The 14,635-nt window shown below is 41.9% G+C and overlaps 1 protein-coding gene across 8 annotated transcripts in view; it reads left to right on the top strand.

The window, feature by feature from the left end:
• Positions 1-14,635, top strand: part of pard3ab (par-3 family cell polarity regulator alpha, b) — a 316,394-nt gene that overhangs the window by 151,033 nt on the left and 150,726 nt on the right. For all 8 annotated transcript variants that reach the window (XM_075482726.1, XM_075482725.1, XM_075482724.1 and 5 more), the window contains 3 exons: positions 2,760-2,899; positions 5,305-5,430; positions 10,175-10,210. In XM_075482726.1, the coding sequence (XP_075338841.1) occupies positions 2,760-2,899; positions 5,305-5,430; positions 10,175-10,210 (302 nt within the window). The remainder of the gene's footprint in view (positions 1-2,759; positions 2,900-5,304; positions 5,431-10,174; positions 10,211-14,635) is intronic.

Here is a 14,635-nt window from a genome sequence, read left to right as displayed (position 1 = left end):
ATTGTTCGTGCGCTGGAATCAGACGCTGGTCTCCTCACAAATCCCACAGAGTATCAAAATCAATCAACGGACCTTATTCTGCAGGGGAAGTTGCTCCGGTATGTCTTAATGAAGGAGTTTTAAAGGTCCGCCTCCTTGTTTAAAAGCAGGAACTCTGCACACGTTTACCGGTGAGTGTGAGAACGCGCCGCAGCCGCCTGCAGGAAGTTGATTGTCTCATCGGTGCAGGGGATTAGGGCGAGTATGTGAAACAGAATGGCTAAGTGTTCAGCTCAGTTAAAACAAGCAGGAAGGATTAAGGCCACTACGCTACAGCAAGGATGCTCTTTACACGTCTCTTATTTACCTTTTTTTAAATGGCCTTCCACACAACGCAGAAACAGTTTCTCTATAAATCAATTGACCCAAATTCTGTCCTAAGACTTCTTCTTTGTTGTTCACGGCGTTTTGAAGCAGAGGATCAAGGGAAAAAAAAGCAACGAGACCTCAGTTACTGCCTTCGTAACCTCCGGTAGTGCAATATGTTATGAGAACAGTTTCAAGGAAAAGTACTAAAAGTCTTCAGGCTGAACTTTCTCACAGGGACAGTGCAACATGCATGTAATTATTGCATTTATTGCCTGGTTCAGCTTTAAAAGCATGTGGTTCTCTGCCCTCACAATGGATCCCACCTTAATTGTTCACTATAAACCTACTTGAGCTCCGTGCTGACAAGATACCGGATCTCCTGCATTTAACCTGCCTGGTCATGGTTTTTTTAAGAATAACATGAGTGTTATCCTAATGGTTCATAATAATGCATCTTATAAAGTGCAAGAAAATAACACATAATGAAGTATTTATGAGTGCCGACCGACACTTTACATTTTCTCCTTAAGTGTGGGTCATTCGCTTAATGGTATTGTAGAGAATTTCTTCTCTACAAGTCGACCTTAATTGAGGAAAATGTTTAAAGGGACACTGTGTAATAAATTAAGTCATTTATTAGCTCAAATCAACATATTCATTCATAAATTAGTCCTCCTTGGTGTAAAATTATCTCTGTCAACAATCTCACTTATCCTCCTGAGTGAAGAATAACTTGTCTGTATCTACATAGAGCGGGCAAGCTCTATGGAGGCTGCCATGTGCTTCCGGTCTATGAAAAACGACAAAGTGCCGAGAGGGACATAAAGCACTTCGAATCGCGTTTTCCCCAACGCCAGGCCTGCAAGCGGAAATTACGTCATTTTGACTTCACGTTTAGACGGTGGTAAATGATGGTCTTATGCATGCCATGAAGTAGTAATATTATTTTTTAACCTCTTACTACACCCAGCGGGGTTGGGGGTGTGGGGGAATGGTTATATATATATATATATATATATATATATATATATATATATATATATATATATATATATATATATATATATATATATATATATATATATATATATATATATATTACGGTGTTATGTGTCTAACACCGTAAGAATGCTCAGCCTAAACAGCATGGTGTGCTAGGTTGGGTAGCTAAGGAGCTAACTCCTAGCAAAATAATGTGTATACATCACTTCAACCCGGTCCCGTTAAAGCGATGACCTAGCGTCATTTCCACCATGACATCCAGCCAAATACCCCATCAGAAGCATCTTTAGCAATGGTCAACACTGGTCAAGATGGGGCTATCCACCGAATGGCTTATTACTGGCGCTAATGGTAAATAGATTTTATCTCGTAAATTATCCCACTAATAATGCATTGATTGTTACCAAACTTCTGCCGTAGTACACATAGGCTCTTAACTCACAAAACGAGGCATTAAAAAAGTTTTTAAGTTTACCGGGAGTTTATTTAAAAGAACACTTTCGAGACAGCAACAGTGCTGCTAACGCTAACGCTGCGTCGACGTCACTTCCGGTAACTCCCGGAATATGACTAATTGCATTGTTTGCACACCAAAGGCTATGTCAACTTCTGTTATCTGACATGTTATCTGTCATCTGTATTTATAGTGTTGTTGTATGTGTGTTATGTAATCCTTTGTACTGTGTGTCTTGATGTCTTTTTGTTTGTATGGACCTTGAGTCTGAAGCTATAGCTTCTTGAATCTTGACACATGCCGCCTGCCGTAGTTCAAGAAGTTGCAGCGCACATTTGAAAACGCGAGGCGCTAGAGAGCAAATTCATTCGACTTTGCAAAATAAAATTGCACCTCAAGATGGGGGAAGAAATTACATAGTGTCCCTTTAAGGAACTTAAGGTTTTATGACCATGTAACTCCACAGTTTCCATGGAGACTGTTTATGACCATCTTTAATTGTTGCAAACTTACTGGATGTTGATGCTCTCTGTAAATGAACTGATCTGCACATTGTAAGAGCGCTTGAATCCTGACTGTCGATCGTCCCACCGGCTGTTGGGAAGCCCAGTTTTTGGACAGGACCGCCGGCTTGGTGGTGGAAACAGGGCGACTGGTGCTTCTGAGAATCATTAGTGGAAGTGAAATTGAACGCTTATACCTGGGTGGAAAGATATTGCAGGATAAAACAGTCGAGCGATTGCTCACTGGGAAGTGGCACTGCTGCAGAGAACAATCATCTTAACTCTGACCCTCTTACCTCAGATCCATGAGAGCTGGACCAGCTCAATGCCAACGTATTCTCAGTATCTTGAGCAACACAAGTGCAAAGAGACAACCAAAGAGGTTGCTTGTGCCTTTAAGATAAAGCCAGATCTCATCATTTAAACTTGTGTCTTCTGTTCTCTTGCCACAGGCCCCGAGGGACTTGGATTCAGTATAACTTCACGGGATGTTCCCATCGGGGGCTCGGCACCCATCTACGTGAAGAACATTCTGCCTCGGGGAGCTGCCATCCAAGATGGCCGCCTCAAGGCAGGAGACAGGTTGTTGGAGGTGAGAGAGTGACCGCGCAGTGTTACGTGAAACATCGCCTCACTAAAGGCACTGAGTGGAAAACTGACACTCAGACAGTATAGACTGTGAATGGAGAGCTCAGTCCAGATGAATTCAAGCTCAATTCATTGTAATCATAATTCATTGTAAAATAATCCAATTCATTCATATAGAGCAAATTCAAAAACAATTTCCCAGCTAAGGAAACCAACAGATTGCACCGAAACTTGTCTTCAGTCCAATCTCCCGTCCTTCAGAATAAATCAAAGGGAAAGTAAAAACCCCCCAAAGCAGGATTTAATGTACTCGTTTGGTGAAAACACACGATGGCGGTTGGATTGGATGATATGGACCATCCAGATGTGCGCAAAAAATATTCGTTTTTATTCCAAACAACAAATTAATATGAAATCCATTAGTTTCATATGTGCAAATATTTACCTTTCAAGCATCCCTGCCATCTGTTTCATTTACCATCTAACTAATTAATGTCAGGTAATGGTTTTGATGTGGAAATTGCGCTTCCTGTTCTGAAATCAAACGGCATGTTTCAGACTGAAAGAGCAGAAACAGCTTTTGAAGTTGCGTCATCCCATATTGCAAATGGTCTTGATAAAGAGTTCCACCGAGCAGCTCTGAGCTTCTGTTTTTCTCCTGTTAATCCTTTGAACTTGTGCTGAAGTGATGAAGTTCATCTCTGCCTACTTTGATTTAAAAAGCATGAAGCTTTGCTGCTTTTTTCTGTCTTATAACACCGACATAAGTCAAATTAAAGAGCAACTCCAATGCTCTGTTTCCAGTTATCTTCTTGACTCGGTTTGATGCCGTAATGTTGGACGTTTTATTCCCTCATAATGCACATTACCACAGAGATCCTGTTACTTTCTGTCTGAAATGCTTCATGTTGTGTCCTTAAGAGCCCGATCTGAGCTCGGTCCGCTCCGATTGGTCAGTTAACGGCAGTGTGCAAAGCGGCTGAACTATGCACAGGCGCAGCCATGTTTCATGGTGATGTCATTAAGTCGGGACAGAAACATCCAGGTGTTTCAGGCTGATTGGGAGCAGAGAAAGTCGAGGAATTTGACCTTTTTATAAACAACTTTTCAACTAGGGCTGGGCACCGATTAAAATGTTTAATCTGATTAATCACATGATTTCCCTGATTAATCACGATTAATCGCATTTGTACGCAAAATCCAAAAATGAATTCCAAAGTAGTGTATAGCTTTTAGCATTTAGTTTTATTTTAAATGTGCTGCCATATGAATGAAAGTGCCATAACATTTGTTGTGCAAACACACTTTTAACATCAGCATCTTTCTGTAGTTTTTATGTAGAAGCCTCACTCCACTGTCTGTTTCCTTGAATGACTTGCTGCTATCAGTTGTGTGTTTTGCCTTTAAGTGATATTTTAGACTGGAACTACTACGCTGAGAAGACAATTCAACTTGGCAGAGTTTACAGATGACTTTGGTTCTGTCGACTCCGCCGTCTGGAAGAATTTTAACATGAAAATGGCCGAGTAAAAGTTCCGTACCCTTCTCCATGTTTGGTGGATCCGCCGATTACTTTATTTTCCGGTTCTGCAGCAGACAGCAACAGACTTTTACAAAATAAAAGCCTGTGAACAACAGACTTTTACAAAATAAAAGCCTGTGAACAACAGACTTTTACAATAATAAAATAAATAATAAAACAGAGTGGTCCGTGGCGTAGTGGGTTGAGCAGGCGCCCCATGTACAGAGGCTTTAGTCCTCGCTGCAGCTGGCCCCGGTTCGAGTCTCGCATCGACGGCCCTGTGCTGCGGGTCGTTCCCCCTATCTCTGCCCTCTGCTTCCTGTCTCTCTGAACTTTCCTATCCATTAAAGGCACAAAAGCCCAAAAAAATAAAAATAAAAATTGTTTAAAATTTAAAAATAAATAAATAAAACCTGCGTTAATGCGCGATAAAATATTTATCGGCGTTAAATAATTAACGAGTTAACGCGATAATAACGAGTTAATTCGCCCAGCCCTACTTTCAACACACTGAAGACGGAAAAAAGAAACAAATGGAACGAAATTCTCAATATTTCACCAAAAAGTCTGGACATAACTCTGGGGCAGAGTGAGATGAGATGAGATTCAACTTTATTGTCATTACACATATACAAGTATAGCATAACGAAAAGTAGTTTTTGGCATCTCACCAGAAGTGCAAATAGCATTAATAAATAAATAAAGTAATGTGCAAGTGAAAGCAATAATATAGTGCATTTTTACAGATTAGTAATTACAGTGCAATGAAATACAAATAAATATACGGATTAAAGTGCAGTGCTAATATATACATCTAAATACATCTATATTGAGAGATTGGGGAGCAGAGTTCAGAGTGGAAGCCAATCCCTGTTGGTCTCTTTCAGGTAAACGGAGTGGACCTGAACGGACGGACTCAGGAGGAGGTGGTGGCGCTGCTCAGGGCTACACCTATGGGCGGTGCCGTGGGGCTGCTGGTTCTACGCCAGGAAGAAGCTTTCCTCCCTCCAGCGGTATGTCTGTCGCTCCTCTCCTCCTTGTTACATCTCTACAGCTCCTCATGCTGCCAGCACAACACATTTAGCAGTAACCCTGCCTCGGCATGGGTGTCTTCAGATTATGCTCTCACACATGTGCGTGCATCAGTGCTTCTGCGCTGTCACAACCGCTGCTAATCCCCACAGTGAGTGCTGTGTTGTTTTCTCATTTCCCAGCTAACACAACACGCTATCCGAGCATGCAGATTGATTGTCTCGCTCCCTCGCTGCACTCCTCTCCATTATCAAGCCATGGCTAGCCTCAAAGGGAACCTGTAGAGCTCAATCTGCTCTCTTTATCTCCTTCAACCTCTCCTTTCTGCTCACTTTCTCTCTGGCTTCAGTCTTTCTTTATTTGTCACCCTTCCATCTGGCTTTTCCCCCTTTGTTTGGTCCCCTTCCCCGTCTCTTCTCGGTGTTTATCCTCCGAGCGGACTCGGTAGATTGATGGATGTGGGGATGAGCAGACAGACGCAGGGCAGGTAGCAGGCAGAGAGTGGAGAAAAAAAACCGCTCGGCTTGAATATCAATCAGGCAGCATCCTCACGCGTTACATTATGCAAACAGACACACAAACCTTTGAGTGGCTGTTCGATGCCGCCTCCGTCACAGTCTGAGCAGATGCTACTCACAGCACACTGATGCTAATTTAGTCACTGTTTGCTTTCCTGAGGGTCATGTTTTTCCATTAAGTCACACGTTATAATTGACTATCTTGAGGGAATTTGTATGGCGCCACCGAATACCTGTTACGCCCAGAAACTCATAATGGCTGAGATTTGGGGGAGGGGGGTGCAACAGAGAACTGAGACTGAACTCTTTTTTTTATGCGACGGAAGAGTGAACAGTGGAGCTTTAAATCATCCTGATGTTGACTCTGCAGCAGTAGTCAATGATTTTCTGCTATCTCCTTTAGCTCCTTCAGCCGGCTCAGACACGAGACTCACTGAGTGCTAATGTGAGTTAAAGCACCAAATGCCTTAAATCCCTCCTCTGCTCTTATAGAATCTTCTTTTTGTTTCGCTTATCATCAGCAGCCAACAGACGTATTCAATTAATTTCAATTCAATTCAGTTTTATTTATAAAGCGCCAAATACAACAAAAGTCATCTCAAGGCACTTAAATAATAAAGTCCAATTCAAGCCCATTGGAGTTACCTGAAGGCTCTGCCTCCCAAACTGGAAGCTGGTTCCACAGAGAGGGGCCTGATAACTGAAGGCTCTGCCTCCCAAACTGGCAGCTGGTTCCACAGAGAGGGGCCTGATAACTGAAGGCTCTGCCTCCCAAACTGGCAGCTGGTTCCACAGAGAGGGGCCTGATAACTGAAGGCTCTGCCTCCCAAACTGGCAGCTGGTGCCACAGAGAGGGGCCTGATAACTGAAGGCTCTGCCTCCCAAACTGGCAGCTGGTGCCACAGAGAGGGGCCTGATAACTGAAGGCTCTGCCTCCCAAACTGGCAGCTGGTTCCACAAGAGAGGGGCCTGATAACTGAAGGCTCTGCCTCCCAAACTGGCAGCTGGTTCCACAGAGAGGGGCCTGATAACTGAAGGCTCTGCCTCCCAAACTGGCAGCTGGTTCCACAAGAGAGGGGCCTGATAACTGAAGGCTCTGCCTCCCAAACTGGCAGCTGGTTCCACAGAGAGGGGCCTGATAACTGAAGGCTCTGCCTCCCAAACTGGAAGCTGGTTCCACAGAGAGGGGCCTGATAACTGAAGGCTCTGCCTCCCAAAATGGCAGCTGGTTCCACAGAGAGGGGCCTGATAACTGAAGGCTCTGCCTCCCATTCTGCTTTTAGAAACTCTGGGAACCTCAAGTAAACCTGCAGTTTGGGAACAAAGTGCTCTGTTAGGAAAATATCTTACAATGAGATCTTTAAGATGTGATGGAGCTCGGTCATTAAGAGCTTTATATGTAAGGAGAAGAATCTTAAATTCTATTCTGAATTTAACAGGGAGCCAATGAAGAGAAGCTAAAACTGGATAAAAACTCTTTTATTAATGGCACACACAAGTCTGTCATTAAATGGCTGATTTGGGACATTTCTCACTGTAAAGCATTCAGAGGAGGCTATAAGCTGGCTTTCGCCGTGGGTGAAGTTGGACCAGACGGACTGCCACTGGTCGATACTCATCTGTAGATTAGAGCGGGGCTTTAAGGCTATCCCACTGCCGAGTTGGTAGTTAGATGGTGGGATTTATTTGATCTGTGGTTATGAGCTGCAGAGTCCGGTAAACTCCAGTGAGATGAGGTCCGGTGCACAAAACGAGCAGCTGGGGTCTCATGCGTTTCTGAGCGAGTGGAGAGTAAACAGCAACACGCATTCTGCACCAAACCCAAGACAAGTGGGCCAAGTTGATCTGACGGGGGTGAAAACATCGAGCGTTAACAGTTAGAATTAAACGTGACGGTTGCTCAAACTTAATGAATGAATGTAATGCAGAGTAATGAAAACATGAAGTCAGCAGCTGCTGTGTTTCAGCTGCCACGATCTGAACGGATGAAGCAAAAACCGTTAAATACTGTAGATTTGGGAAAACAGTCATTTTAGTGCCAATGTGGAATTCTATCAGTCCAGAAATGAGTATTAGTTTTCTGCTCCGTTATTATTCAAATGCTTATTTTGCTCTATTGTTAATGCTGTAATCATGGATTTTAGTGAAAAAAGCTCATCTTTGCTTTGGAAAACCACAGTGTGCTCAAACACCTTCAGCTTCATAAGAAATATAGAATTACTGTCTTTGACCTTGAAGAATAAACATAACTTATTGTAGGAATCTTTGCAGGCCTGAACTGGACAGCCTGTCAGGGCTTGAGAAACACGATTCAAATGGTTCGCCGAATAAATGAAACAGAAATGGTAAAACAACAGACTTTGAGATGGTGTTACAAGCTTCAGTACATCTGTGATATGTTCAGAGAATATAAACCCAGCAGAGCTCTGAGATCCAAGGACTCAGGTCAGCTGGTTCAGTCCAGAGTCCAGACTAAACATGGAGAAGCAGCATTTAGCTGTTATGCTGCAAATAAGTGGAACAAACTGCCAGTGGAGATTAAACTTTCACCAAATGGAGACATTTTTAAATCCAGGTTAAAAACATTTCTGTTCTCATGTGTCTATGCATGAAATCTGCACGATATCTTTTAATTTATCCAGACTGTTGCTTGTTTTTAATCATTTAAATGATTTTATTTGTTTCTCTTTATATTCTTTTATGTATTTTTAATGCTTCTTCCACTCTCTGCTGCAATGCTTTTATTTTATGCAAAGCACTTTGAATTGTTCTGTACATGAAATGTGCTCCAAATAAATTTTACTTTAAATTTGAAATTTGATTCAGACCACATGTAACTAGGGAGGCACCGATCCGCTTTTTTCACCTCCGATACGATATCTGGGGTTTAGTATCGGCCGATACCGATCCAGACAAACAGCGTAGAATTATGGTAACAAACGGGAAAAGACTGGGATCATTCTTTTGTGGATGTTAGGGTGTTATCTTATTATTATTATTATTATTATTATTATTATTATTATTATTATTATTACTCCCATTTATTCAGCAGAAGGAAGAGATGAAAGCTACTTTATGTTGTGTTTTCTGACGACCTTTTTAATCTAATTGTGCAGGAACCACTTTTCCTCTGAAATCGCCCCAGACTTGATTGTAGGCTCCTACTTCTCAAACATTAAATGAACATATTAGGCTGGAAATGACCCATTAAAAGACATGAAATGATCCCCTGCAAAGCTGTCTTTGGTTCTTTACTCGTCTCCCCTTTGACACTTGTCAGACATCGTCGGGTTAGTGTTGAAAATAAGATTTCAAATGAAAACAGCTCCCGTAACAATGGCCGTTCTGGTTTCTTCTTCTTTCTTTGCATCCTTTGGTGCCAGTAGCAGGGCATCCAAATCCGTTTCATGGTTGTTGTTCTTGGTGTGCGAGCAGAACAGACTGAACTGTCAGTTCCTCTGCAGATTATTGCTGTGAGCTAAAACGGGTCACTTTCAGGTTCTGGAAGACTTTCATATCATCTAAATTATGGCAACGCGACACGAGGCAGCTGTCTATTATTCTATGACGATTCGGTCTCTTGGCAACGGGCCCATTTCAGTCCTGCAGAAGACATGGGAAAGGGATCTGAACCTGACATTTAGGGATGAAGGTTGGAACAGAATTTGTAAAAAAAATATTAAAGTAGTTTCAAGGGATGCAAGAGTGCGCCTCATTCAATTCAAAATGATACATCGCTTTTATTGGACTCCTTCCAGATTAGTTTGATGTATCGACCTTGTTTGGAGCTATTTTCTGTGTGTAATTTGGTTATAGTTGATTTATTTGTCGTCTACATTGATGCAAATAGTGTAGCTACATGAAGGAGCACAGTAGTAGATGTTGGTAACCAAAAAGGATCAGCATGGATGGTGGTGGCTTGGGGGGGGGGGGGCGGGGGTGTTACTGTTGTTATTGTATTGTTGAAATAATGAAAATAAAAAATGTTAATCACAAAAAATGATGGCAACGCAAATTAGTGAGACCTTTAGAGATGATGTCCGCTTTATCCCCGAACAAACACCGCTGAGATTGGTCATTTTTCACATCGTTGGCGCCCATTTGTTATCACGTTTCCATCCTTGTGTGATTTAAATGTTCTGTTTCTGTCCACGGTTATTTGTTGTTTGATTTCTCTCGCTTCTTCTGTCCTCCCTCCATCCTCTAGAATGCCGAGCCCCAGATGCAAAGCCCCAGAGATTTGGTAAGACTCCACCCCAACACACCAGCCTCCTCCTTCACAGCTCCCACTCTTTCATTCACCCCCCCCCCCCCTTAACTCCCCTTTGCACGGACGCCTTTAATTTCTTTTGGGAGAAATACTAAACGTTATCACCCTGTTGGGATAATAAAAATAAAACATTTGCTTGTGCTGGCATCCAGGCTCTACCAGCTCAAAGTGCAAGACACTGCTCATGCATATAAGTGTTAGTCAGTAACGCTAATTTTAATCTCTAACCAAAGTTGCTTTAACAAATCACAATTTCATGGTTGATCAGTGTGGAGTGTTGACGCCGTGCTGTAGTATAATTTGCTCCATCACTCCCCTTGGAGCTGTGGAAACGCATGGAATTCTGCTTTGTGTGTCGGCTCTGGATAAGGTTGTCAGTCCGACCTTCTTGTTGCAGACTTGCTCTTACGTGGGCTGAATAATAAACACTTTGTTAGGGAAAGTGCAGACAGGGCTGGCTGCGACACCTTCCTCAGCAGAGCTGCTCCTGACACACGCAGAAGCAGAAGCAGTTTTAGTGCCTCAGAGTGTTACGTTATGGTTTCTATGGCCCGAGTGTTACTCCTCTCACATTACCTTAAAGGCTTCTCCATTGAGACCGCTTTTAAAAGCTCATCTGCTTCCACTGCTGTTATTAAAAAGCTATTCAGATTTCCATCGCTCTCTCTATAACGCACTGAAGCGGATGTAACGTCCACAAACTTCTCGTCTTCACATCTGGCTTTACCTTCGGATTGCACCTGGGCGAATGCAACACTGGAAAAAATCAAAGTCTTACCAAGTATATTTGTCTCATTTCTAGTCAAAATATCTCATTACACTTAATATAAGACGCAACTGCCTAACAAGTACCATTTCAGCCAGATATAGGGACTTGTTTGAAGACAATACATCTGGAATATCTTGTTAAATGAAAAAGTCTTGAAAACAAATTGTTTTGAGTCGGATTTCATATGAAACAAGCTTTTTTTGACATTTGAAGAGGTTTTTAAGCTAATTTCAAGATCACTTTTATCACAAAAGTCCCAAATAACACATCTTATTTCAAGAAATCTTGACAAGCCGATTTTCACTAGTTCCATTGGCAGATTTTTTTTATCTTATTTCAAGCAAAAACGTCTCGTATTTGTTGTTTTTTTACTTATTTTTGGAGGGGCACTTTTTCCAGTGAAGGAGTTAGCTGCTTTTTACAAATTAGAAGTGCAAGTGGCCAGTTAATATGATGCTCATCACGGACAAATGTTACAGCGAGACTTGAGTTTGTACACAAAGTTCTGGAGAAGTGCCGGTGTGGGGTCGTAGCTGCTTTTCAGACAAATTCTTCAAACACAGACTGCTTTTCTGATGATGCGAAGCAAAATAATAACATAAAATAAAACGGTTTCCACATCTTCTTGATGCATCAAAGTGACCTCATGGTAGCAACCCAGTTACAAATCAAACCGTCCTATCAGAAGGCAGACGGTCAGCTTCATCTGCAGGTCCTGAAAGCGAAACTGAAACATGTTTGGAGTAAGAGTGAAATAACTGAAGACTTTCTGATGCTGCAGCAGAATTAAAGGCAACGGAACCATATGCCCTCTGACTGGCAGGTCTGATGGGATTTAAGTCCTCGCCCTCGAATTGGTTTGATGTGTTAAGACAGAAGTTACTGTCAAACAGTCAGAAATATTACCTTTACCTTGTTTTTCTCTAAGCACTTTAGAGACCTTCTAAGACCTCATTTGAAACCATTAAGGGGTTGAGGAGAGGTGGAAGGAGAATTTCATAGGAAAATGGATTTGATGCTCTTTCATTTCTGCCGTGGGTCCATCTGCACGAAGCCGTAAGGAATGTTGATATTAAAGAGACTGAATAACAGAACTTCAGCATGTTGGAGCTATAAATGTTGCACATCTTGTGTCTTATGGGGGGTTTAGTTGATTTAGTGGAAGCATCCATCCCAGGTTATACTCCTGTCGCTCTAATTTTGGCATTTCAGCAGAGGTGTACTCAAGTAAAAGTACTGTTACTTCAGAATAATATGACTCCAGTAAAAGTAAAAAGTAGTCATCCAAATAATTACTTGAGTAAGAGTAAAAAAGTGCTCGGTGAAAAAACTACTCGAGTACTGAGTAACTGTTGAGTAACGTCTGATTTATTTGTTAACACAAGCATTCAATCAGACAGACAAAAATACTAAATAATCATCTTTAGGCAAATTAGAGTTCATCCAATCGATAAAATAAATTAAAATAAATTAATTAATAACAAAATAGCTTAAATTTAAAATAATCCAGGTACTTCAATAAAAAATAAGAGACTTAGGAAATGTTTAAAACATATGTAACCCATATGTAACCTAAAAAACAAACATTCATCTATCCATGGGGGAAAAAAACGAGTTTAGGAAACTTACCGCTACATGTTTCCTCAAGTTAGATGTTGAGTTTCTGCTGAAATGTGCGTTTGTTTTGGTTGCCACAGATGACACATAATGTAGCTGCTGTTTCTCACTCTTTGTAAGGTAAACATGCTTTCAGTATGAAGCCTCGTCTGCGTCTTCATTTCCCACCGTTGGTTCTGACATTTTTCATCTGTTTCTTTGTTTGTTTGCTACGACTGCTAATGCTAAAGCTAACCCGTCCCGCCGCTGAGATTGAGTACGGTCACGTGACCAGACTGCACGGCTACGTCTGATTGGTGGAACACAGTCAGGTGGTAGAGCCTTTGGCGGAAGTCTCTCTCTCTGTCAGAATAAAACATTAAAATGAGGCGTACGCGGGGGGATAAAAATAATGAGGCGTAGAATACCAAAGAGGTAAGAAGAAAAGTAACCAGCTCATTGTAGCCTAATGTAGCGGAGTAAGAGGACAGTTTCTGCTGCACAAATCTACTCAAGTAAAAGTAAAAAGTATAGTGATTTAAAACTACTCCTAGAAGTAAATTTTTTCTCAAAAACTTACTGAAGTAAATGTAACTCGTTACTGCCCACCTCTGCATTTCAGTCATTTAAATGTAGCTGTCGTTGTCTCACTGTGTCCCAGGAACTCATCAACAGGACCAGCTGAGACAAACAAGCCCAGATTTCACCACCAACATGATTCAGATTCATTTAGAACAATTACAAGGGTCACCTCTCACCTTTTTCCATTAATGGAAGTAAAAATTTGGGATATTTGCCCTGCTTATAACAATACGGCCATGTGGACCAGAGCCAGATGTATTAGGCAAATGCACCATGGTCACGCCAGCTCCTCTTGCCCCCATTTAGTCTCTCCTCGCCCTCCTTCCCGTCTTCCAAACTCCAGACCTTTAGATGAGAGCCTCTTTTCCACCCACCCTTTCCCGGAACATCAACCACCATAATGGATTCGGTGCCTTTCAGATGTTATCTGTTGTCGGGCATCTCATTTTAAACATCTCACCGCCAGCAGCAGCAGTGGCCCCGTGATGGTGTGAGGTTTTAGATGCAGGGTGTGCGTCTCACAGAACAGCCCAGCTTTTAATGGACATCCATTTTCAAGTGGGATGCGTTTCCAGTACAGATGGTTGGATTACAAGCAGCAACTGATGATTATTTCATTATTATTCATGCTTGAATCCAGTTTTTCCTTCATATAAACGAGGGATTTCAGAAAAGTTTTCGTTCATGCGTAGTTGTTAAATTTGTCAGAAAGCAGTGAAGAATTAGAAAGCATGACATTTTGTTGATAATAAACAAAAAATAGAATCAATAAATTCTCAGTTTCTGGTAAGCTGGAAGCAGGCTTTATGTGCATTAGTGGAGCTCAAGTTGATCTCTTGATTTTATCACTGTAATGGTTTTATTCCGTCTCTTTGTGCAGTGTAATTATTAATGTGAAAAAGAAGGAAAAGCTCCCAGAATTTAGCATGTAGCGGCTTTAAGACCCGGCAGGTGTGCCAGCGCTCCAGCTGGGGGGGTTTTTGAGGTCGGCACAGCATGAAGCATCCTGCGAGGCAGAGCTCTGCCGGGTGTTACGCAGCAGACGAAATGCAGCGACTGACATGGAAAAAGTCTGAAAAAATGCCCCCATGTTTTTACAGCAGTCCACCTGAGGCTGTCATCACACACTCAGGCATACGGGGTTGATGACACTTTGACTTATTCGATCTACTTGTTTAAGCTCAGGAAATCTCCCTGTTTTTTTTTTTGTTTTGTTTTTTTGTTTTTTTGTTTTTTTACTTGATTAGTTAAAAATGTGAAAAATATCCGTAACTAAGCACAATGCGTGTGTCTGTCCACCCTTCAGTCACGACATTTAGGCTGTGTTCGAAACCGCCTACTACATACTACATACTCATCGATCAGACAGTATGCAGAGCGTTTACCCACAATGCATTTCGCTCCTGCCCGAGCCGAAATCAGCCGACCTGAAGCTGATTTAGCTTAAGCTC

The sequence above is a fragment of the Odontesthes bonariensis genome, chromosome 14 (genome assembly GCF_027942865.1).
Source record: "Odontesthes bonariensis isolate fOdoBon6 chromosome 14, fOdoBon6.hap1, whole genome shotgun sequence".
In the NCBI taxonomy this organism is placed as follows: domain Eukaryota; kingdom Metazoa; phylum Chordata; class Actinopteri; order Atheriniformes; family Atherinopsidae; genus Odontesthes; species Odontesthes bonariensis.
Note: the sequence above shows the minus strand (reverse complement) of the source record. Positions and strands in the feature narration are given on the sequence as shown.